The following is a 26292-nucleotide window of genomic DNA, read 5'->3' on the forward strand; positions in this document are numbered from 1 at the left end:
GGCAGGGGGAGGTGGGAGGTGGGAGGGAGGGGTGGGTTGGAGGGTCGGAAGCCCACTTTTGGTCTCCAAACATTGGTTATTTTCCCTGTATACCCCCACCGTTCAATTCCATCGATGAAAAACCTCTCCCCACACTCTGCACACACGCAGACACCCCTCCCTTCGAACAAAAAGGAATGTATAAGGATTTCAGTGACTTTGAGATAACAAAGGCGCCACCATTGTCGAGCCTCGCCCCGCCTCTGTGTGATGGCAAACAAATTCTTGCACTTGTATTAGGGCTTTTAAGGCTATAATTGAACACGGCGCGTCTAGGAGAACCGAAAACAGCTCTAGACTGACCTGCGGTTTTATAGCACTTTGGCAGTCAACTTCAGCTTGTGTCAGAGCAGACATGACAGAGTTACCCAACGCTTAATCGCGGGACGCCACCTCCTCGGACTCAGTGCAGCCCCCCTCTCGCATTTCAATAAATTTCAAACCTTGGGGCTAGAAATGGGGAGCAGAGCTGGCACAGGTTTGTATGGGGCTCTTTCCCGCTCCTCTCTGCAGCCGGGGCTGCGGCGCCGTGCGAGGGTCCGCCGTGCCAGAGGTCGGGGTTACCTCTGGGAAACAAAGGGAAATTAAAGCAAGAAGAGCGAGAAGGCAACTAGAACTAGGAGTGTGTGTGCGCGGGTGTGTGTGTGTGTGTGTGTGTGTGGGCATATATATGCTTGCACAGCACGCACACGTGCAGCCCCGATGCCTGCTTTTGAATCGCTCGAACTCTCCCCCCCACCTCTCCAATCCAAGCAGCCTATTTCTTAACGTGGGTTTGCAACGCAGGAGGACCCCAAAATGCCTCCGGGTTCCGCCTGCACAACAAGCGGGGAGGGTGATGGGGAAGGCTAAGAGGTGCACAGCTCGTCTGGGAGCGAGTAGACACCCAAGGCACAGACTGTTCTCTGCTTTATTTGCTGTTAAGTGAAACAGAGATAATGTGCGCTTAAAGCAACGGAATGTGTGGGTAATTGCAAGGAGCCTGCTGTTAAGTTGCTGTGTTCAGCACAATTATCAATGTTGATTATTTGGTCTAATGTTGAATTGCTCTTTTAATACATTAATTGGGACTTCCGCGTTGAGGAAGGGGGGAAACCGAGCCTTCCCCTCGCTAACCTCATTGAGAACAACATAAACAAAGTCAGGCATTTCGTTTGGAGAAACAAAATGCATTCGTTACGCCTTTCCATGTATTTCGTCCGGATTAGAGAGGGTAAAACCGCTCTGAAATTGGGACCTCTGCTGCAGGACGGTTTTGCAAAGGAGAAGCGTGGCCAAGAGGTGTGGAGACTGTTACCCACAGCTAAGCTAAACAAAGAGAGGGAAAAAAGCCACATCTCTTCTTTGGAGGAATATAAACAGAACTAGGACGCCTCGATAGCCTAGCTTTTACATATACAGATGGCGTGCAAAGGGAACTTTTTAACTCACTGCCGTTTCTCCAGAAGGTCAAGTTGTACTGTATCTAAATTGTTGTCTTTTGGTACACGATTTTGCTTGAAAAATATTTGAAGTCGACCATTTACCTTGCCAGTAGGGTGGGTGTCTCTAATTAACAGGAGAAACGTGTGTTAGAAGGAATTTGCGTCAAGAGGAGCTAATTAAAGTATTACAGGATTGCTGGCTTCAATCTCTGCTCCTCTCGCGTAGGAAGGGTGAGGGGTGTTACGACTCGAGCACGCGAAAATAAGTCAGAAATTAGGACAGTGTTTTGTAAAATTGCGGACTGATTACAGTCTACAAAGGCTTACTATAAAAACGTAGTACTAGGGAATTCACAACGTTGTTGTCAGTGAAAAGTGCACCCCCTTCCCACCTTTACCAATGAAAATAGGGGCATAAGGCGATAATTCGTTACAAAATTTGCCAGGAACGCAGCTTCAGAAAACCGCGCTTATTATTTGGATTTTAAATATATCGGGCTCAGAAGATTTTAAAAGGCGTTTCTTTTCTGTTTTTTTTTTTGTTCTGTCTGTTATGGAAAGGAGTTATACCCAGCCATCTTTTTTTTTTTTTTTTTTTTTTTTTTTTTTTTTTTTTTTTTTTTTTTTTTTTTTTTTTTTTTTTTTTTTTTTTTTTTTTTTTTTTTTTTTTTTTTTTTTTTTTTTTTTTTTTTTTTTTTTTTTTTTTTTTTTTTTTTTTTTTTTTTTTTTTTTTTTTTTTTTTTTTCCTTTTAACTAAATACGCAACAGAATGTAGCGCTACAACAGTTAGCTAAATAATGTAAATAATAGGTGATTTTTACATATATATGTATATCGGCGAGATGGAAGCCCCGTGCTGTGTCATGGGATCGACTACTTAGTGTCCAAAACCTAAAGCGGTATGGTTGTAATTTTGATAGGGAACTGCAGAATATGTGTAAAGAGAACGAGCTGATGTAAACAGTATTCAAGTCAGTTTTTTTTTTTTTTTTAAATGAGTGCATTACATTATTTCAGGGGTTTGAACACCTCAAACGGCTGCGCTCATCTGGGCGTAGAATATTTTACATTAATTTTTACTATCAATTACCGAAATCCTTTCGTTTCCTCTGTCTTTTTAAGTCGCTGAGATGGAAAAGCTTGAGAGGGTGGTTGCTTTTTATTTTTCTACCAAGCCTCCAGTCTAATTTGAATATTAGGATTAAAAGACTATGAACCTACAGAGATCTACCCGTTGTTGGCGACCAATCATGATATTTTGCATTCTTTTTTGCTCTGATTCGCATCCGAGGGCTCTCTTTGAAGGTAGCCTGACTCTGGTAGCTGCAACAAGCCGAAATATGGCGGACTTTTTCAGGATAGGAAGCTACTTCTAGATGGATAACTTCATGTTTTCGGTAGCTATTTTCTTGCCCTTCAGCAGGCAAAAGATCTGTTGTTGTGACAGCCTCCCGGCGCGTTCCCAAAGCGCGGGGAGTTTCTCACAACGCCGTGTCTCCTCACCCCCCGGTTCCCCAGCCCTGTGCCCTCGGGTTCCAGGGCACTGAACCTCTCTAAAATGCTGTTTATATTTACTGCTCGGAGCTTGCTCCTGAAAGACAATAGTGGCGGGTTTGGCAATAAGGCCGACGGAAGAAGACATTTTCTCAAACCGACTAGTATATCAGAAGTTGATTAACCAACGATGCTTGTATAAATGTCTCTTTTTCTCCCCTTGAACACTCTCTGAGATATTCCCGACACGTGAAGACGTACACACAGTCATTCATTTTTCTGCCCATCTATCCAGATACAGGTGTAAGAGACTTCTGCCAAATTTAATCTGCAGGAGAGGGGTACCTATAACCGGTGGCGGGCTCTAAACTGGTGCAGAAGCAAATTTCCTTGGTTATAATCCGCCGATACAGAAAAACAGGCACTTTCCACCGACTCCCACCCAGACTCAGAAAGCACCGTGTCGTTAACACTGTTTGTAGTAAGCAGGTATCAGTCCCCTTTCATGCCAATATATTTTATGAAGAATTAAGTGGAGTGGTTTAGGGGAACATCCCCAGTGATCCCTTGAAAGTGCGGTGCTATTAAACGACACAGTTATCCCTGCGGACAACCATATCCCGGGAAATGTTACTAAGCAAAGCCGAGAGTGCCAATTCACTCTACAAATAAAAAATTAAATAAATTTTAAAAAGAGAAAAGTCCGCCAAAACATTATAATTGAGACTTACATTTAAAAGTATTGCTACAACTGATGCCTTGAACTTGACCTTAGATTTGTTAATCTTGGAAACATGTTCAGTGTGAGAAAAAAAAAAAAATCTACCTCATTGTCTCTGACAAACGAACATTTTTCTACCTACCAATTCAGGATAAAAACAATATACAAGAATTATGAGATATATAACGTGTCCTCTAGATTAAGAGCAGAAAGCTACAGAAAATGAAATGCCTTAATGCCGAGACCAGCCTGTTGTAGCTAGACTGTTCCTGTGATGCCGAGATCTACACTTTGCCATAGAAACTCAGGTCAAGGTAATTGACTAGGATTCTAAGCTAAATTGAATTTTATAGGATATAAGGTTCTCTCTAATGCACATTGAATTTTAACAATGATTTATAAAGGTATTTCAAATCTTTATTTAATTATTTTGACCATCTCGCCAAGAAACACATCAGATTTTACTGTACCACTCTGCTAACTTTATTGGAGAGCCTTATTCACATATCGTGAAACCCACCGAAGTAAAGACATTTCTTCATCAATGCTTGTTTTAGGGGGCGGGTACAGGAAGTATCACTATACTGGGGCTGTCAAATCAACGACTTCAAAGCTCCAACTTCATATTTTGATGGACTCTCGGAATTGTATTATATTAAGGTACCTGTACTTACGTAACCTTTATAGGAAGCTATTTGTATAACGTGAGCTTAAAATACGTGCTGCAGTTGAGGATGCAATCGTATGCCCATGTACAGCTCAGCCGGCTCTGTAAGGATCGTTTCTTGCCTGTTCTCTCATATGTCACGCAAAGATACCCATAAAAACAGCTCTCCTCTAAGCCTAATATGGCTGCTCTTGCCTATGCCGGTGTGGAAGCCCGCTCTCCATCTCGCTTATTTCCCTTTCCCGACTTTTAAACAAATTCTGACACTAATATCACTTCTTCCAGAAATCGTGGTGTGTAAGCATGACAGATCCGTACTGCACACCCCTGGGGAATTTGGGCACACCACCCCGAATCGGGCCAGGCGGAGTGCGGGGGTTACTCGTTCTTTCTCTTTCGGTTTTATTTCCCCATCAAATCTTCGTACATCACGGTATTTACAAACCCTCACATATTTAAATATAAACCGCAAACAAAGCTGCAGACGAAACCCATCCAAGATTGTTTTGTACTAAAAACCGTCTTTTTTTGTGCCTACCCGAAAGCATCTCGAAGGCTAAAGCCAGGCTTAAAATAGACTGCTTTTCCGTTACTCCTCACCCAAACCGACTATATTGGCCGTTTTATACTATCAGGAATAAATGGAAGCACTTTGCTTAGTGGGTTCAAATCGAGGCAATTACGACGAAATTCAAATTAATTTAAACTGGCAGGTTACAACACCCGGCTGGCGTTTTTCTCTCTGGATACACACAAACAATGGCGAAAAGCAGACAGGTTAAACATCCTTCCTCGTCTTTCTTCCACACACAGGCATCCACCCTCCTCCCCGCCACTTGAATGATTAAAATAATTTCGGAGGCAAGCACATGGGAATAAGACAACTGGCGATAAAATCCAATAGACTTTTTTCATCGCAACCTGACCCAGCTCTGCAAGACAACACGGTGCAGCACAAAGCCAAGCAACCAGCAGCTCTATCTACAAGTCTGCTCGCGTCCTGGGCTCTGACCCCAGCCTCTCTTGGCGCACGTTCCTGCCAAGAGCCTTCTTTGCTTCCCACCTATGCTAGAGTGGGAAGTAGCATCCCTGGGAAAGGTGTAGCCGGCAACCAAGCTAGGAGAAGCAGTCTTACTTTCCTCAACCGCCTCTTCGGCTCTATCAGCATCAGCCCAGGCAGACGCCTCCACTCAGGTCCCCGCAGCAGAAGCGGCACTTTGGCCTCATACACCATGGGAGAAAAGGACCGGGTGGGTGGGTGGGCTAGGGGGGAGCAGGGGCCTGGGAAACTCTCCACAAAGACCTTCCAAATGACTGTGCTCGAATCATGCAGGGGGCTTTGCGAGGGGACCGGGTGGGTGTTTGCTGTTGGCTTGTTTGCTTAGTTCACCGCCGAGCAGGGGGAGAGGAGAAACATTCAGCCGTTTCCAGGAAGAGCACAAAAATCTTACCCCAGCATCCAGAAGTCTCTCGCCTGTGCAAAAATATATCCCCACGGTGACTGACAGCTAGGATCCCGCGCTGGGCTGTAGACCTCCAGATCAGTGAGGAAGGACTGCACTTTTTTTTTCCTCCCCTACAGATTAAATATACCTGGTCCACCAAATATTCCTTCTCGATTTCTCAGTGACTTGGGTTGCTGTTGATTTGGGGAGTTATATTTTTTTGTTCTAGTTGTCGTTGGTCTGCCCTTAGATGGAGAGAAATCTAGCCACTAGGGCACATCGTCCTTCCTGCCAGCTTCAGGCAAAATGCAGCGATATCACAGGCTAATGACGATTATTACTGTAATTATTGCTATCACTGTTATAGCTAATTTTTTTCCCCTCTCTCTGTCTCCCCCTCTCTCTCTGTCTCTCCTAGTCCCTTAGGATTTCCGATGGCGATTAAAATACAAGGTGATTGCAGGAGGCTAAAACGCTGTCTAATTCCACCCATCGCACGAGAAGGGAGATGAAAAAAAAAAAAAAAGTCCCAGTGTTTTTGATCACGAGACACCCAGCCGTTCCTCCCCAGTACAACCCGGGTCACAGTACAGTAATGACCGTGGGTTGTGCGTTGTAGGACTTGACCTTTCCTACGTAGAAGAGGGCGCTTTACGCTAAGGGGAGGGAAGGGAGGGGGAAGTGGCAGGAGGAAGAGAGATGCTGTCTTTGGGGATGTTTAATCACAGTTCAGATCTAGGAACGGGCAAAGCTTCTGCCTTTCAGCACGCCATGTTGAAGCTATTCACTGGAGAAAAAAAAAATTAATTCTTTTTGGGGGTGCGGAGGCGGGAGGGAGGAGGGAGGGAGGAAAGACTTAATGAACATTTGCCTTTCGTACCCTAGTTCATGAATCAAATGCATTCGAGGAGGAAGGGGCCCAGGGGGCAGGGAGAGGCTCACGGCGTGGCTAAAACACGCGCGGCCGGACTCCTGTTACCGCTTCCGCGGCGATCAGACCGTCCCTGCATCCACCACCCCACGGTCCAGCCGGGCCGCTCCAAAAAGCCGCCCACCGGTTGCCTACCACCTCTTCTTTTTGAACTCCTTTACCTTTCGAGAATACGCAAGGCCGTCTCTACAAATCATCGTGAAAGTGCATTAAAACGCATCTAAATGTTATGAACAGCGACAAACGGCCTTTTAGCGCCTGCCAATATTTTTTTTTTGTATTAAACGCTGTCTTGATTTTATTGGTAATGCTGCCCACGGAGAATGCCGAAATGCAACAGCAATGGGGTTTTTTGGTTTGGGTTTTTTTTTTGTTTGGTTGTTTTTTGTTTGTTTGTTTGTTTGTTTGTTTGTTTTTTAAATCCTAATTTATAGACTAGTGGCCGAGATTTTTACCGGGTCGCTCAAATTCATAGAAAAAAAAAGTCATTATTCTGGAAACAATGGGCGATTTTCTGAACATTTCGATATGGAGGACCACATTTTCTCCCCTTTGCTTTAGAGGCCATTCCAGGCTTTTTAAGTGGGAATATTTCTGAGCAAAAGGCAGTCGAAAAAAAAATAGCTTTACAGTTGTACTTACTCTTTTTCGGAAATATGCTCCTGTCAAGGTTTATTTCCCATAGCAAACCACCTTTGCTACTGCCAAGTACTCGAGCTGGGGATCGATTAAATACCAGATTATTCCCTTGGTGGGGAAAAAATACAACATTTGTTGTACCTGTCCTTCCGTGTCCAAGACGCAAGGACACTTTCTTCCTATAGGAAGTCTGAGGGACCAAAGATTCCAAGAGTTAGGCAGTTTCAAACCAACCTTCATAGATACTGGGAATTAAAGTATATGTTTCCGAATCCAAGACTGAAAGTGAACTAAATGAAAACTGTAGTGAAACTGGGGAGTGTTTTTTATGTCTTTAATTATATTATACTTTTAACACTAGGAAAGATATGCTGCTTTGATATTAATGCTCTAATAGGTACACGAAATATACAGTATTAACTTGCTTCCTCTGTTCCTTGTCTCTCTCTTCACATTTATATCTAACATTTTTCTTTCAAGGGAAGATGAGAAAATAGAGACTCTACTTTGTTTACATACATTAAAACATGGGTTTTAATTTTCTATTTGTTTTCCTTTCAAATCCTTCTTCCAGCGCATTTTTTTAACGTTTGCAAATAAAACTCTTTGCACATGTAACTCTACATAGCAAGTCAGGCACAGTAAGTGTGTGTGTGTGTGTGTCCCCACATTTTAAAACATTCTCCATAATGCGGGGAATATAAATAATAATTCTCTCTGAATCGCGTGCAGGGATGAACGTCGTGCATTAATGTATCACGTTGCTTAATTATTTTCGTTGGTGATATATTCACTTGCAAAACGTATTAGGGATGTATTTTAGGACGCTGTCGGCAGATTGGTAAGAGGGGAATATTTAATAAAACAGCAATTTGTACTTGAAAATGTATGTGCCAACAGCTTTTGGATGGTAAATTAAGGCAATAAATAATACGAACACACACACCTACATGCCTGCTCTCCCCCACGCTCCGAGGCCACATCTACCCGAGAAGGAACGGAGGGATGGAGGCGCAGAGGGCTGCGTGGGTGCAGCCTTGGATAGGCAGACACGCGGGACGATCGAAGGGAGGGTGGGACTGCACGCAAGACCAGCAGAGAAAGAACCTTTCGCAACTCGGAAAACCGCAGACACGCCAGTCTCGGTGCCCTTAATCGCCCCACGGCCGCGGAGGGCTCCGCAGGGCACTGTCGCTTCCCTCAGTCCCCACTTCACGGTGCCCTGGAGAGCAAGGCGTGGAGTTACCGGCCTTAACTCACCTGACCGAACCACTCTCACCGTGGGATGTTTCCCGATAGGCGCCTCGAGCTGGGCCCGAGGAGACAGCGATTTGGAGATGAGGGGCCGTCCTCGCGGGACTGGGCGCGATGCCGCCGCCACGGCCGCCTCACGCCCGGGTATCTGAGGGGGTCACACTGGGGGGCGAGGGGTCTTCGCCTCCGTGCACCGCGGGCCTGATCCTGTTCCCCCGACCTTGTCTCTCCTTTGCAGGGCCAGGAAACACGACCTGCTCCTCCGGCTAAAGCCTGCAATAGCCTCGGAGCCTCGACGCTGACTTATATGGTAGCAGGGGTCAGATCCAAAATGTTACCTTACTCCTGCCAGCGATCGCGAGTCAAACGCTCCCCTTTTTACCCTGTGAAATATATATGCTGCTGAGCTATTTGAACAGTAGTGGGAATTTATTTTCGCTAATCCACGGTCCGTCTTGAAATGCTTAGCAGATTTGAACGGTAGGTAGTTCGGTTTGAAAACATAATCTACAGATGCTAGCTCCGATTAAAAGTTACCTTACACACACACACACACACACAAATAAATAAAATAAAATTTAAAAATTATCCACCCCCCCAACAAAACTAGCTGCAATTGTACTAATGTCGACCATATTCTCACTGTGGGTTTCTTTCAAGGCGTCTCTGAATTATGTTGCCCTGGGGTTCTTCTACTCTGAAAATAGAAGAACGAGCCCAAGATATAGAGAACTGAATCATGCGTATCACCCCCAACTTCGACTTGCAGTACATCTGCAGTACATGTAATTTGCAGTGTCTCATGCAACAACTATACAGGTAGTGAAATATAATGGAATAAACAAAATTATTCACTCGGAGCAAGAACAAGTGTAATTCATTGGCTGTTTTCATCAGGTAATTTCGCTTTTTCAGGAGAAAGCATCGCAATGAGATAGAGGACAGGCAGCTGTTCCGCACCTCCAGCCAAAGCAGACTGCCCTTGGAGAGCAGGTACGGCCTGTGGGAGACTGGTCCCACAGCCCCAGACCTTCGGGCAGGGTACAATTGAGAGAAGCGGGTGCTCACGGCCCCAGTAACTCCAGTGCGGCTGTTTTCTGCCTGCTCCAGCTCCGCAGAAAATCCCAGGCCACTAGGCTACTGGGGAGGTAGTGGAGATTACTGGCTCATCAGTGGCGACGGGGGTCTCACCCAGCTCCCCTTGTCCGTGGGCAGCCCAAGGCCCGGCCGCCAAGGACGAGTTATCACCCCTTTGGCTGGTGTTGCGCCCGTGGATCTTCAACCATAGTCCCTCCCGCGGCGTCGCAGGCCGCTGAAAGGCCGGTGCTTGTCACAGGGGGCTGACACCTTGTCACCCCAAAGAACAATCAAACTGCATGGCCTGAAAACCGCCTGCCACTAATGTAACACTCTTCCGCTATTTTCGGAGCGGGACGGAAGAAATCTCCCTCCGAAAGTCCCTGACCAACCTCTGAAGGGATGCAGTCGAAATTCTCACGCTTCGCTGCCGCGGATTTCTCGCGGCCTGAGAAATCACAGGCCTTCGCGGCCGGAGGAACCACAGCAGTTCGCAGCCCTGTGCGGCCGCACACAGTGGCAGGGCTAAACTCTCGAATGGAGGGCAAAGCCCCCGACACGACAGCCTCCTGGAAAAGAAATTCCGCTCCTCCAGGTAGTTTTCATGAGTTATTGCACGAATGTGTTACAGTCAGATCTGAGGGTCGGAAGTCGCTTTGCGCTGATCCCTGCAGAGGTGGGTCCTTTTGAATTTCAGAAATGTAAGGTTAGAAGCGCACAGCTAGCGTGGTATATGATATCCTCTAAATGTACCGTAAAGGTTCCCCAATAGCTCTAATTAGAGCTACAGACCACCACAGGAGACAGGCGGCGAAAGCAAACTTCTCTTTGTGCCCGACCACAATCATCCGCCACTCACGACACGGGCCGGCCGGCGGCTCCTTGCACCGCACCGGCAGCCCGCAAGCCGGGCACCGGTTGAGCACTGGGTTTCACCACTCACAGTTCAGCCTCGCCGGTGTCCTGCCACTGCCAGAAAGAATGAGAGAGAGAGAGAGAGAGAGAGAGAGAGAGAGAGAGGGAGAGAGCGGGAAGCATAACGTGCTCCGCGCTCCGCCTCGCAGTTCGGGCGCAGTTCGCCGCTCCCTGCAGGCCCGGCACACGGCGGTGCCCGGCGGAGCGCCCACCCCGCCCGTGGGGACCATGCTGCGCGGCCGCGCCCGGCTGCAGGCGCCGCGCCCACCACGAGGTGGCGCTGTCGGCCCGCGGATGCCGCCGGCGCCCGGAGCTGTCAAAAGTCAAGGTCACAAATCGGCTTTTTCCCCCTCAAGGTCAAGGTTTCGGGCCTTGCCCGTGCTGTCATCGCCACGCAGTGCCTACCCCCCCCTTCCCACCTCCCCGCAGAGGCATCGGCAGGCTGGGCAGCGTGCCCTGGTCCCGGGGGCCGGGGCCGGCCTCCATTTCCCGGCCAGGGCTGCAGCGCTGTGCTTGTATCACGCTGCTCTTCCTCCCACTGGCCCCCAGCCCCACTGCAAAACCACTGTTTAACATTACCGAAACATTTATAGTTTAGAAACGCTGGTTATCAGGCATGCCTGCCCCCAGACAATCACTGCCAAGAAAAATAAAACAAAAATACAACGTATATACATAAACTACATAATGGAAGACAACACTAGTACAATTATAAGACAGATACATTATATTTTTCTTGTTAAATGCGCGTAGGAATGGAAAAATAAAGAATATTTCTTTCAGATTTTATTACGGTGACTATTTTATTAACAGTATTAATACTACTATACCTCTACACGTCTTGGATTTTCATTTTTCAGTAGAAATATATATAAAAAAATGGGTGCATAAGTACATTTTCACAGTGCGCTGAATTTTTTTTTTATTTACAAGATAGCTTCTTATAGTGAATAAAAACAAAATAATGTGCTGGTTGAAATAACTGATTTGATTAAAAGGTGCTGTAAAAAGAATCCCTAAACGTCCTACTGCGGCCTCATAACAGACAATAAACAAGGAGAAACGACTAATTACTTATAGATCAAATATAGATTATATAAATCAAAATACTTCTGGGAAAAATGTATTTCAGTTCAAAGTTCTTGTGTATTTTTCCCAGGATTTTTTTTTCTACTGTAAAGAAATGCCAATGTCCAAATACTAAAATTTCCGGGGACCTAGAGTATCAATTCTTGAAGATTATTTGAGGTTTAAAATAGTCAGAGTCCTTTAAAATGCATCTATTGTAATAGTCTGTAGGAGAAATTAAAAAACAAAACAAAACAAAACAAAACCACAATAAACCCCACCAATTCAGATGACAAGGAATCATCCACGAAAAATAAAATAAAATTTAAAAAACCAAACAAAACCAAACAAACCAACAAAAAACTGAAAGACATATCCAAGCAAATATTTTCCCTTCTATCCCCACTAATTTGCGATGTTTTAAATTTACTATCAAGATAGATCCTCCACAGAACTTCCTTCATTACTGATGTCTCTGAAATCCTTATTCAGTACCTTCGAGATTTATTATTACTTTTTGACATTAAATGCATTGCATAAAAACATACAGTAATTGTAATTTTTTCACTATGGTTTACCTGAGCAGTCATTCAAGATACAGTTTGGATTGCAATGGAAGAAAACCAGATCATGTGTCCACATCGACCTCCTCATGTTAACCAGCTCTCACATTGTGGCCATGAAGAGTCTTCTCTCAAACAGTAAGGTCGTGGAAGTATTTACAAGTTTCTCAGAAAATCGTGTCTTAATTGAAAGTGTATCTCTTGGGGCTGGGCATGTGGACTTTACAGTCTGTCAGTGATACTGGCTGGCTGTTTGGGATTTCAGGGGAGCTGTCAGTTTTAACCATTTGCTACAGCAATATTAAAAAAAAAAAAAAAAAAAAAAAAAAAAAAAAAAAAAAAAAAAAAAAAAAAAAAAAAAAAGAAAAAAAGAAAAAAGAAAGAATGAAAAGCTATAATTCCAAAGATACAGATCTCTTGTTCGGAAAGAAGAGGTTCATTGTCTTTTCTCTTTTTAATTATTATTAATAATTATTTTAATCTGAACACGAAAAAAAAAAGTTCTGAAACTCTTGAATTGCTGCTTCTCCATTTTTAATCCATTAACTGGTAGTCTTCAATTTGTTGATCACTTTTTTCTCTTTGACCCTTCTGTTTTGGAACCAGATTGTGACCTGTCTCTCTGATAGATTTGTAGTCGCCGAAATCCTCCTCCGTTTGTCCTTGGTTATGAATTTATTTGTAGCATATTCCCTTTCGAGTTCTTTTAACTGGACCTTTGTGTAAGGCACTCGTTTCTTTCTTCCACGTCTGTACGAGTTTGCATCCGAGGGATGAGAAACGACGTCTGGAATAGAAAAACCATGCGGGCAAGCATTAGAAAATCGCTCGAACCGCTTAGGACATCTTCAATTGGTATAAGGGTTAGAGTTACAGTGCACTCCTCTGCCTGCCCCGCTCCGGTTTAGCTACTAATGCCCGGCTCAGCACTGGGGATTCCTCTTTCCTGGCCGCCGCAGACAGCTTCTAGGCAGGGAAAGGCTCGCTTCTGTCAGACAAATAATAAGAAACCCACGTAGCCCGGACTACGGGAAGGGACTCTGGGAAGGATCGAGAGGGGCTGCAGGGATTTACCCAGCCTGCGTGCTCCGTGGTCTACGGAAAATAATACCACAGACCTTCCCGCAGCCCTTTTCAGCTGTTTCCTCTCCCGAGGCCGGCATCGGGGCCGGCCAGGCGAGGCGGGATGTGCCGTGCGCCGGCGGGGGGCAGGGGGCGGCACCGGTGCCGTTCCAGAGGCGCCGGGGCATGTGTGGACCGGGGCGGGATGGGACCGGGGACCGCGGGAGGAGCGGGGAAGGGTCACTCTGGAAGGTGATTCCGGAGCCCTGCCGGTGGGATACCCGTGAGGGGCGAGCGGGGGAAGAAGGAAAGAAGGGACACGGGGAGTCATGCAGGTGTATTACCCGGGAGCGTGGATTTCCAGAGGTGAGGCGGCTGGCTCTGCTCCTTGGGGCAGTACACTTGCCCGTTCCACCCGTTGGTGATGGCCCAAGGCTGGTAGCTGTCCATGGGGAGCAGGGGGTCGTGGCGCGGCTCCCCGGGGCCGCCGATGGCGGGCACCACGGGCATATCCAGATAACCGGGCACCGGCTGATAGGGCCCGGCGGCGTATCCCTGGTAGAAGGCGAACTCCTTGGCCCGTGACGTGAACTCCTCGCTGGAGACCGAGGTGTCCATGTACTTGTCGGCGAAGGTGGAGGCGGGCTGGGCGCAGGACTTGATGGCGTTGTGATGGGTCATGCGACAGGGGTAGTAGCCGCTCCCGAAGTAGCCGTAGGGCAGCGCGGCCCCGGAGGAGCTCTGCACGGCGGCCGAGCAGGGGCTGCACTGCTTGACAGCGGGCTCGGCCATGCCGGCGGCGGGGGCCTCGCTGGAGGTGTAGGCGGCGGCGCTGGGGGCGGCCAGGGGCGCGGGGTGAGCCATCAGGTTGCGGCAGGGGTTGGCCGCCGCCGCCGCCGCGAAGTTGCTGCCGGCGTGAAATCCGTCCATGTTCTTATTGATCTCATCCAGGCTGTTGTCGTAGAGGAACATGACGGGCTCGATCCAGCGGGGGTGGAGGAGCACGGAGGCTGTCATAGCCCGCTCCGCATTGAGACTAGTGGCTCTTTTTTAAAAGCCCCAAAGACTGAAAAAAGAGATACTCAATCTCCGGGACTTGACCAGGGCTGACGCGCCAGCGTCGCGCCAGCCCGGTCCTCATTGGCCCGTCCGCCCCCACGTGATATGCAAAGCAGCTGATAAACATCTAAGGGAATAAAGTGGAGATAATTAAATAACGCAATCAGAGCGCGGGGCCGGGTCCCGGCCCGGGGCGCGGGCACGGACATGGGCGCGGGCACGGCGCGGTCCCGCCGCCGCCGCGCGGAACGCGAGCGACGCGGGAGGGGGGCCGCCCGTCCCTCCTCCCTCCTTCACTCCTTCCTCTCTCCGGCCCTCCCTCGCCATCGAGGCGTGAGCTTGTTGGCCCCGTTGCTGCCGCGGCGCGCCCCCCGAGGTACGGGGCTCCCCCCGGCACCCCGCCTGATTCTCCCCTGCGCTGCTTTCCTTGGGCCCTCCCTGTCCCAAGCGCCGCGGAAACCCCGGAGGCTTCCCCTCGTCTCTGGGGGAAGATGAACCGCACCCCTTCGACCCCCTTTCTCCACCGGTCTGAGCCGCCGCTGGCGGGGTCCCGGACGGCTGACGCGGGGAGCCCACAGCAAACTGCGGGCGGAGAAGCGTTCCCCGGGCGCAACGCCGGGACACATAAGGCTCTCGGAACGGAGCCACCCGGGGTTCCTTTCTGGATGTTTTTTTCCTTCCTTCCCGCCCATCGCAAGCCCAAGACCCATCTCGCTCTTCTCGCCACGAAGCCTTACAAGTCAGATAAGAGGAACAGACCAGGGACCCCCCATTTTATTTATTATTATCTTTTAGAAATGGCTTGGGGAGCGGGAGGGTTAACTGGATGTTCATCGCGATTCCGCTCCATTATTTGTTGCCGTAATAATAAAATCCGGGGCCTACAATTCGAATTCTTTTTTTGGCTGTAAAATATCACATCGGGTTATATAGTGTGCGCACGGACATACAGCTCTTTGTATGTGCACTGGGAAAACAAAATGGATCATCGGTTGAAAAAAAGGGGGTTTTTTTTGTGAAGGTCGTACCGATTTGCAAGCGAATGCTAGGGAAAAACAAACCAAGTGCGTTCTCTTTTCGTGATAGATTTTTTATAGGGCGAAATAATTTCAATTTTTAATCATTCTACCACCTCGGCGGATGCTTTTCCCCACAAGCTTTTTCGCGCACAACCTTGAACTCAAAACACTTCATCACTGAGCTATCAATAAACTTGACCTAAAGCAGCGTGCATCTCATCGTTAACAGCTCTCAGCCCTCATGTGTGTGCACAAAACAGCCACAAATACTCCCATCCTGAAAACTACTTTTTTTTTTTTTTTTTTTCCAATTGCATGTTGCTTTGTTTTGAGCCTGACAGCTCGGCGTATTTATTATCCTATTGTGCTTCCCATTGACGTTGTAGCATTGTTTTGCCCGCATGGCTACAAGCGCAGAGCAATCCCGGGACGTACATTGTTACCGGGCAGGCTTTTCCTTGCCTAGCGCAGTTGCCAGCCATGAGAAATAGCTCTTTGGCGCCCAAGGATTTTTTTTCAAGGTACTTTCTCCGTGCCATGAGTTGGGATACCTGAAGTCCTGTCATCCCCCTGCTTATTTGGCAGCATTTAGCCGCTTTTTTCCTTCACTGTAGCAAATAAATAGTTCCCATTTTGACTTCGCATACTCTTTTCCGCATTCTTCCTCATGGCCAAAAGCAAATATTTATTCCCCGCATATTTTCCCTTTTCTTTCAGGCTCCAGTTTTGAAACCTGTGGATTCCCCCGGCCAAACATTGCTTGACTGGCACGAATTGGTGTTTCCCTCTGGTTTCTCGAGGATGCTTCTGAAAATCGCGTTGCAGGACGAGGGGGGAGAAGTGGGAAGGGAAGACAGCTCTGTGGGGCAGTGCTGTTTTACATACGGGTTAGACACGGCTAGAGGCCAAGGTCAAGTTGAAAGTTGCAGTCTAGCCAATGTGAGGACTGTCATTCACAGCCCGAAGATCTGCCTGATTTGTTAAAAAGCGGGTAGCCATGAGAACACTAATCTCTCCAGCTCCCCTCTCCCCCCCTTCCCAGCCCGCCTCCCCTCTCCCAACTCCCTTTACCCTCAGACTCAGAGGTTTTCTCGCTTATCTGGCTCTACTTTTCAAGCTCCTTTCTATGAGGAGGGTGAAGCCATGTGAAACTGTAGCTTTCAGCCCCGGTGCGAACTGTACAAGTAGTGGAGGGGTGTGAGGGGGTCGAGGCTAAGGGAAAGCGGGGGCATCCGGTCTGCTCAGTTTTGGTCGTCGTTTTTTTGTTTTGTTTACCCACTTGGGGCTGTTCCAGCCCTATGTGTTACAGGGAGAAGGGAGATTAGATTAGAGAGCTTTCTCTTCTCCCTTCTCTGCATCTCTCACTCGCTCTACAGCTCTATTTAATAGTTAGAGACGAAGGCCGTGCTTTTCACTGCTGATAAGAGCAGTAATACAACCCTGTTTGCCATGATGTGGGGGCGATTTCGGGAATGAGACTGTTTCCTCAAAATAGGCAAAATGAAATCTGCAGGGTGTGTATGTACGAGCGGAAAAAAAGTTATTGTCGGACATAGGACTTCACGCCTTTGGTTTGGTTTCCTAAGTTGAATTACTTTTAATAAATTGTTGACACCGAGAGAGAAGAAAAGGCTCGCCAACTGTTTTTGATGCCTCCGATACCCAATTTTCATTCCCCAGCTGTAATTTCTTCCTGCTTTAGTAGGGATCTGCCATTAAATATTAGAAAGGAATCGTGAGGGCTGAAGGCATGGAGCAGAACAGATGTTCTTCGAAACCCATGGACCCTGTAATGAACACCCGGGATAAAAATATGCCCAAGCCTACCCCCCTGCCTTGAACATATACCATTCCCTACCACTTGTAGAAGAGCTTTTACTTTTCACAATGTAAGTCTTGAGATATGCTGGATATATCAACCAAAACGAAGGAGGAGTTTACCTGAAGCTACTGTTTGATTCGATTGTCTTTGGAAAAATTACTTGATAACTGAATGCTTCCATACATACATGCAACCGACAGACCAATCAAAGTTTCTTTCCTTTTTTTTTTTTTTTTTTTTTTTTTTTTTTTTTTTTTTTTTTTTGAAATAAAGTTAAAATACAGCACATATGAGCTTATGGTAGAACCACAGCAATTTCCAGGAGAGCTGATGCAGACCTCCGAACTGCTTTGCATTTATGCAGAGTGTAAAACGACTTGGAGAGAAATGCATCTGTTGAATCGTTTCCTTTAAAACGAGTATTAATTCCTTGGGGAGCAAGACGATGAACAACCATGATCGGTAGGAGGATTTTGAAAGGTCCTAAGTCTTTTCATGGCCAGGCAGTTTCTAACTGGTTCTCCTGTCCGGCAGTGGTCATCCGGTACCCGGCCATGCCCATCTTAGGTATTATAAAAAGCTTAATTGGCACCTTCTTCCCTTGGCTGCACTGAGAGTGCTCAGGCACATTTCATCCACTTCACAGGTGTAAGAAAGAGCAGAATTTGGCCCTTACAAGTGCTTTAAACCATGTCAATGTGTGTTCCTGACGCTATGAAACCAAGGATGGTCTTGCCGCAGTGAGGACTGAGCAAATTGGACTTACACATGAAAATATAAATTATTTTTAAAACTCTCTATGTGATAAGAATATGTCCACTCTTCTTTATTTTTTTTTTCCCAAAAGAGGCCCTAAAATTTCACTTTTCTTAGAGAAATCAAAGGTCTTCCAGTTGAATGTCAGGTTTTGCAAATACGAAGTTGTCGGTTGAGTGTCTAAAAGGCTTTTTTTTCCCCCCAGACCAGTCTTGGAATGATAACACACACATGCACCCTCCACAGCCCTGCCGCGGGAATGCCCGACTGAGGTAAAGGCCGATTTCTTGTAGGATAATCACAATCGTACGAAAGCAGAAAAAAAATTTCCCAAAATGTTGTCCAAAGAAATAGTTTTCCATCCACTGCTTAGAGCTAATTAATGAGCATGAAGAAAAAAAAATCGTGCCTGATTGCTGAAAATATATGTTTGTCACGGAGTTTAATCCCTCTAAACCCGCTAAAAGATCTTAGCTGATAATGGAGGAGCTAGAGGGTGATCTTAGTTACTAATAATACTCTCCGTTCTGCAGAGCTCAGGAGTCTTGGAAGACGCGGGAGTAAAGTGATAGCAGGAGCAAGAGCCTTAATCGAATTTGATTTTCATGAGCAAATGAATTTTACCTGCCAAAAGGGTCAGTTGGAGCAGTACTGTCACCGCTGTTTTCTCCCACAATTTCTAATTGAGATAAACATTCCTGAGTCCGTTTTAAAGACACTTTGTATTTCAGGATATTCATGTGTTTCTAATGGAAGTAAGCAGCTTTACGAGCGGGTTTCGCGGGACATCTTAACTCTCTCCCTCCCACTGCGTGCTAAGGGGGGTGCTCAGATAATTACAAAATAAGAAGAATTTGTAACAGTTAATGTAAAAGAGAAAGAGTCCGAGAAAATTTGCGAAGGCGTCCTAAAAATTCTCAGGCGCACACTGCATACGGACCTACCTATTTCAGTCGACCCAAACATTCAAACGTCACCTCCTATAAAAAAGGTGCGCTCGAGAACAATGTCATTGCTTTCATCTAAAGTGTGGAACACAGAGTAATCTTAACGGAGCCAGGTCTCAGAATATCTCTTCACTCTGTGTGTTTTGGGGTTTTTTGTTTGCTTGGGGGGTTTTGTTGTTGTTTTTGTTGGGTTTTTAAAATATCCCCCCTCTCCCCCCCCCGCACACCCAGTTTTAGCTCCAGAAAACGCGGTGGAGTTATTTCACGTGTTTAGAAATGAAAATGGGAAGGATCCTGGAATCTATATCGCGGACAAGGTCTCTTTTCTGATTCGTTTGCTTTGTTTTACATTTTTATTCGTAATATATTCAGAAGAGTATTTTCGGCGGTGGGGGTGGGGCGGTGAGATAGCTTTCTGTTTATATTTGGCGGGTGAAAACAGCAGAATCCTGGCGTTATGTGTTGGTAATCCACAGAAAATGTTTTACTTAAACTGCCGTGTAAATGCAGCGATGAAGAGAAGCCTCTGCAGGCTCTCTGTCAACCGCAGGCTGCTTAAACGCCGTGATAAAGCACCCCCCCTCCATCAATTTCAATTAATATTGCCATGCAAACTGAGACAGATTTATTCGCCGTCAGCTCTGCTCTGTCGCACAAAGGGTGACGGAAAAGTTTTCATTTTTCCCTTAGAAAATTCTGATAAGCGAGGAGGCCTGGCTGGCCGTGCAGAAGTTTATCAGGTTGATTCCATCTTCTAGTTGAAAATGTTCTACTATGAACGTGTAGTAGCAACAGATAACAAAATGATACAGAAGCTACTTTTCTTCAGTTTTGTTGGGCCTATCCTCCGATTTTTAAGAGTTAGCATTTTGAGGGAAAAATAATTTCTTGCCTTACCTACCAGGAGGTCACTTTTTGGGGAATAAAGAAAAAAAAAAAAGAGAGAGAGAAAGAAAAGAAAGGCAGGGTGCAGTAAACTGCAATAACATATCCTCTCTATTTCTGCTGGGAGCTTGTAATAATTGCTACCACATGATCACATGGTGTATTGTTGCAGCCTGATTACAATTAAACTTATCCCTCCACCTTTTTCATTAGGGGAAGAAAAAAAAGTTCTTCCTGAGCTTCAGGCCCACTTTGTGCTGTTTTATTTCCCTTTGAAAAGCTGTCGGAGAGAAGCCGAAGTCTCCCTTTCCTTAACAGTGCGAGAGAAAGCGTTTCCTAAAAGCCCTTCTCACCATAATTTTCTTGTAATAGCGTGACATTTACACATAGCGTTCGACCAGGGGGGCTCAGGGGCAATAGGGGAAGCTGCTGCTCTGCAAGAAGTTTTTGTTTGTTTGGTTGGTTTTTTGCTTTTTTTCACGCTGAGTCCAAAGGCGTATCTTCACCTAGGAAGGGAAACAATGAGAATCTCAGTGCTACAGACGCCTGAGTGCGATATCTAGAGAAAGAAAGGAGAGAGAGAGGGAAAAAAAAAAATCATACAGGAAACATTGGACATGTTTGCCTTTACTGGAAGACAGCTGTTTGAGTACATTCTCAAAGAGGGTTTTTTGGTTCCCTTTTCAGAAGTGGTTTTAGTGATTAAAACACTGACTTGATGGAGGCAGTTTATCTCTAATGTCTGGCTCTGCCTAACAGCTCTTTTTCCTCATTTTTCCAGCCCTTTGCTCAGCTGAGGCTGTACATACCCAGGGCTGTAATCACAGCCGTCTTAAGAAATATCTTGAGAGGTATGGGCACTCACCGCACTAACGGGAGAAGCGGATGACTCTAGGTGGAAGGTACCTGAGCCACGAGTGAAAATCTTACCAGCGGAGAGGGGAAAAACAAACAAACAAACAAAGAAACCCCACCAAAACACATTGGGTCTGGCAAACCCCTGCAACTCTGTCAAATGCGGTGGAGAGGGGCAGGAACGGGCACGGGAGAAGTCTCGTGGCTGCAGTCCCATGCCGCTCTGGCTCCTCCAGCAGGCCGGGTGGTTGCAGGGCCGCCTCGGGGTTCGCCCTGCCCTCCTGCCACCGCCCTGCAAGGAAGTCCCGGGCCTGCTCTTCCACACCCACCCGGCGCCGGGCCGCGGCTCCGCGGCCGCCCAGAGGCACACCTGTGCCGCGCCACCCGGCCGGGCTGCCCACGGGAGGCCCTGAGGTTCCGCCTCGGAACCTTCCCACGACTCCTTCCATGCCCCGGGCGCAGACGGGGCTGATTTCTGCCTGTTTGTATTTCTCTGCTCTGCGGGTGCAAGGAGGTGCTTCTGCCGGCAGCGAGTGAGAAGGGAGGTGCATGGTTGCCGGCGCAGTGGGGAAGCGCGCACCCACACAGGCATCAGGCATGCACAACTGAAAAAAGTGCTGTGTTCCCTCTCCCTGGTTGGTGTGTGTGTGTGACCGCATGAGCACCTCTCGCCTTGCCACACGCTGTGCTCATCCCTTCGCTCGGAGTCCTGCTGGAGGAAGGAGAGGAGCGGGGCATCCTGTCCCACCCGTAGGCTCAATACAGCTCTGGTTTGGCGAGAGTCTTCTTCTTGCGTGGGTGGGACCCCGCAGGGACAGCCCTGGGGGCAAGTTTCACAAAGAGCAACGCACCATCTGCGCGGATCTGTGGTCAGTTTCGAGCAGAAAGAGGCAGCTGGATTCGGCTGAGTCCTCAACACTGCTTAAATGACCTTCGTCCATGTCGTCGGTGCTCCCACTACCAACCAACCACCTCCCAGCAGAAAGCTACTCGATACCGTGATATGATCCCTTGTTCTCCAATTAGCTTTACATTTCATCAAGCACACGCATTTCTGTTAAAAGTTTATTTGGTAAAAACCAAGTAAACCCGGGGTCTAGAAAATGCTTTCTAGCGCCTAGAATACATTTCTCAGGTATATATAATACGTGCTGTCTTTAATGACAAGAGACATTTGCTACTCTTCATGCTAGATGGAACTAATGTCTTTCTATCCATACCGTGAACACATTCTCTAAATACGAATTATACAGTGTTTTCCTTTAAACATAACACCAGCCAAATGCAGACTAGTCGATAACTTGCATCTCTGGGCAAGCATATTACTCCCATTTTGCTGAATCATGAATTTTTCCAAAGCTTATTGTATTTTATGTCTTCTTTAGATAAGCAGTTACATATGTGGCTCTGTTGAAGGTTAAATCCCATTCTTACATACACGACAGCTGACTATACTTCCATGAGGTTATTTACTCTGGAATCAGCTAAAAGCTGAGACTCGTGGCTCACCAGGAAAGATGGGAGCGGAGTCAGTCCCTAATTAACGCGCACATAGCAGACTCCAGCGGTTCGCATCTGGACTTAGATCTTTTCATCTGAGGTTTGGACTTTGTCTGCCTGAGCACACCGGATGGGGGCCCTTGAGGATGGCCGTCAGCCAGACCACCGGCACCGTCTGGCATTGCCACCCTGTGCCCCCACATGCACGCGCGGGAGTGACGTGGGGGCACAGACTCTTCCATCCTCTCCAGGGACAGGGGGACGGAGGAAGAGCATGGATGGCTTCAGCCCAGGAAAAGCAATCCTGCTGCAGTCCTGGGAGCCTTTGGAGAGGTACCCAGGGAGAAGGAGCCAGGCTGGTACCAAGGGACTGAAGCGGAGCTGAGGGCATACGCCAAGGTTCCCACGCTCCAAAGACAATTCTCAAAGTCCCGGGAGCCAAAGTATATTTAGTCCAATAATGGCACAGAGAAAAGGGAGTGGTTTCATAGCAACCCCTCTGACATGCAAAATAATGAGCGGCTGAACAATAAAGGTTAGTCTCTAGCCAAGCATGCCCCCTGGTCTTCTAGCGCAGATACCTAAAGGAAGAAATTTCCTCGTCCCCTCGCACGCAACCCGAGGCCATTTTCCTGCAGATGTAGCTGCCCTGGTGCCAGCGAGCAAATATCCTTGCTCGGAGCTGCTTCCTTCCCATTGTGTGGAAGATACTCGCTGCCTGCCAGTAATTACCAATTGTCATCCACTTTCACAAGACCGTATTTCTTTGCAGTTTCTCTTGCCGAGTGTGGGGACTATGTCAAATGCTCTGTCATCTCTCGGCCCGGCCCGCGGCCACAGTGCTCCCCTTAGAAAGAAAGAAAAAAAGAAGAAGGAGAAGAGAAACCCAAAACAGCTGAGTGTAACATAAAGCTACATGTCGTAGGTCGTGCTGCAAAGGAAACATAAAAGCTGGTGTGCCTTTGCTCACAGAAGTGTCTGTATCCACCGAACTCTCTTTCTCGCTGTTGTCAGGTCAACAAATTCTCAGCCTAGGGGCTCTGCCTGGAGAAATCCAATAAGCCGTGTGGATGCGAATCCTGTTTGAAACCTGTGCTTGTAGACATGAGAAGCTGGACAGGTTGAGCGGATCATACCACTGGTGTAGGGAACAGAGGAGCGAGGGCACGCCCCAGCGCCCCGGCCGAGGAGCCCACCTGCTGCTGGGGGAACACTATCCTCCCTCTCCCAAATCCGTCAGAAAGTTTTACCACAAAGGAATAATTTGACTGTGAGGTGATGAAGGCACGAACAGACGTGTCATCGCCACTTCGGGTGATGTAAATATTCGACAAATAAAGGAGAGGGAGCTTGTCCGACCTATTAATTTTAGAGGGATTCTGGAGGCAGGGGGATTCCGGGTCTGTGAGTACTCTGGGAATCACTAAAGGAGAGGTCGGAAGTTTATGCTGAGGTTCCTAGGAAGTTTGGACAGTGCCTAACTAATCAGGTAATCGTAATTTCATAATTAGTTTTCAGTCAAGGTCTCATCTTCGGTAGATGGCACGATCATGGCAAAAGGAAAAAAAAATCCACTCAGCTGGGAAGACGAAATTATGTATACAACTATCCCAGTTAGAGAATTAAGATTAAGGTGTATTGGGGCGGGGGGGGGGGGGGGGGGGGGGGGGGGGGGGAGGGGGGAAGAGGAGGGAAGGAGTGTCACGGATTGTACTACCTTTTTTTAAACAATAACCGCAGGATTGAAACCTTAAAAACTGTGAGCAAGAATATCCTAGCTGACATAAAAGTTGCCCAATAAAAAAAAGAGAATCCCGTATAATTCCACAGCGGAAATCGGTTAGCAAGTATCTTCTGCCCGTTTGCAAACATCAAATGTTCCTGCCATATGTTCGTTCTTATTTGTATACCATCTAAGAAACCTGAAACGTATATATGCGATATTAAAACAAAACATGAAAGATTTTCTCAGAAATCTGTGAGAGGGGAATGTAGGTCTGAGGTGGGGGTTGAAAGAAGTAAAAACCCCAAGTGATGCTATTGCCAAAAACTTTAATATTGAACAACACAGCTGAAGCTCTTATCACGGTACGAAATTTACAGCCTAATAATTCAAACCTGTGTGCTCATTGCAAGATGTCTCTTCCCCTTGCTGGGTACCCAAAGGGACAGTTTTGCTTTCCGAGGTGAGAAGCATCCTTGCAAGCCAGGAAGTCTTTGGGAATGGCAGGTGACTGGCACCTTGAGGGGAAAGGGAGTGGAAGAGTAAAGGAAAGCATAGAAAATAAAATTACGGAAGATGGTGACTTTTTAGGATCAGAAGAGATTTTTGATAACCAGAGTGGAAATCAAAATGTGTGCTTTGTAGAATCACTAAAGGAAATAAACGACAAGGAAAACTCCACTTGGTAAAAGGAAATCCAAAGAAAAAGCTGTGGGTTGGAAGAACAGCAGTTTAAGAGTTCACAAGTTGGGGATGCCGCAGCATCCTCATCATTTGGGCAAGTGAAGGGGTTTCCCACATCTCAGTTGCAACATGATTAGGTACCAACTAAGAAGCTGGAGGTGATTTGAAGACCTTGGGAAAAGAAGGAAGGGGGGGATGGGAGGAGAGCACCCAGTTGAGAAAATGTCTACCCATCTTCCCCAGCTTCCCGCAAAATAGGAGCAATTCTGGCACTAGGTCCCGCTGCATCTTGGAAATGCCTGTTGTGCGCACGGAGAAGCCACCTGCAAGACGGGGACAACGTTGGACCTCCAGTCACGGAAGGAGTGGTCGCTCTAGTGCCAATACATGTTTTAAAGCTCAAGGTCAACGCCTGTCCCACCTTCTCCGGATACTCCGCCGTCTCCCTAAAACCCGTGGCGTAAATGCAAACATGAATTTCTGCCATGGCACTGGGGAAGCCTGGAGCTCAGCTCTACGTTTGGTTTACCCAGCCTCTCTCCTGTCTTTCCTGCCTATCCCTACCTACAAAGGAGTAGAAAGGGTTTGGGGTAAGCTCGGGTGTCCGCCGTCCCGCCGGAGTTGCGGATCGCAGTGTCCCGCGTGTTCCGGCTTGCTCGGCTGGCCCCACCGGGGGCCGGGGCAAGGCTCCCGTCCCCTGCTGGCGATAACCATCAGGGATTTGCAAGTGTAAACAGAGCCCCGGAGGCTGCGGGGGGTGGGTATCCTTGCTTGGGTTTCGAGCACCGCCCGTGCCAAAGGAGCGAGGCACCGGGCGCAGCAGCACGGCGGGTTGTGGGGTCGCCCCTGTGGGGTTGAAGTCGACCGGGGGCCGGTCCTGGCGCAGCAGAACCCGGGAGGGGGCCGGACTGGCACCGGGAGCCTCCAATGGCGGCGAGCGGGGGCCGCGCCGAGGGGCGCCGCCGTCCGCGCTCCGTGCGGCGCCCGGAGGCGGCGGCGGCGGCCGGAGAAGAAGAGTGGAGAAGCAGGGGAGCGGCGCGTCCGAGGAGCCGGGGTAAGCTCCTTCCTGCGGGACGGAGGGATGGGGGTGCAATGGCGAGGCTTTCCCACTAGATGTCTGCACAGCTAATGATAATCGAAGGCTCTGTCCTTCCCCTGGTGTATCCCCCAGAGCCCGACCCTCCAGCCTTTTTCAGATCTGTCACCCCACGAGAAATTGAATACCTTTCCCCCATATCATCCCGTTTGTTTTTTCTCCTCCTTCTTGTTTCTTTTTTTTTCTTTAAAGAGCTTGCTGGAGATTTGGCTAGAATAGAATACGGATTTCTCCACAGAGGAAGCTTTCTGGTCTGCGACTCATGCTATTGGAATCCTTTTATGACCTTTGATGTGTTTAAATAACACGGCAAAGCTATGCACACACCTCGGATTAAACTTTAATCGTCCCAAGTCAAGGACATGCAGGTGGTAAACGACTTTACTTTGACATTTCTACTTTAGAACAATGTATGATCCCAGTCGCAGGTCAGAGAAACGTTTCCAGTCTTCTCATCTTTAGAAGCGCCAATACGCTTTACCTACAGGTATTAAAAACTCGTCTCTCCTGTTACCCTATTTAAAAAAAAAAAAAAAAAAAAAAAAAAAAAAAAAAAAAAAAAAAAAAAAAAAAAAAAAAAAAAAAAAAAAAAAAAAAAAAAAAAAAAAAAAAAAAAAACCAAAAATCAAGGCTTCTGGGATTCTAGT

The 26292-nt window shown here is 47.4% G+C and overlaps 1 protein-coding gene across 1 annotated transcript; it reads right to left on the reverse strand.

The window, feature by feature from the left end:
• Positions 1 to 12731: 12731 nt before the first annotated feature.
• On the reverse strand, positions 12732 to 14316 carry HOXA13 (homeobox A13). Its single transcript, XM_027896658.1, has 2 exons — positions 13644 to 14316; positions 12732 to 13024 (listed from the first exon to the last, which is right to left on the reverse strand). The coding sequence occupies exons 1-2, from the start codon at positions 14314 to 14316 to the stop codon at positions 12780 to 12782; spliced, it is 918 nt and encodes a 305-aa protein (XP_027752459.1). The 3' UTR covers positions 12732 to 12779.
• Between the last annotated feature and the right edge of the window lie 11976 nt (positions 14317 to 26292).

The sequence above is a fragment of the Empidonax traillii genome, unplaced genomic scaffold (genome assembly GCF_003031625.1).
Source record: "Empidonax traillii isolate 1590-97213 ecotype Southwest subspecies unplaced genomic scaffold, ASM303162v1 scaffold17:size2698205, whole genome shotgun sequence".
Classification (NCBI taxonomy): domain Eukaryota; kingdom Metazoa; phylum Chordata; class Aves; order Passeriformes; family Tyrannidae; genus Empidonax; species Empidonax traillii.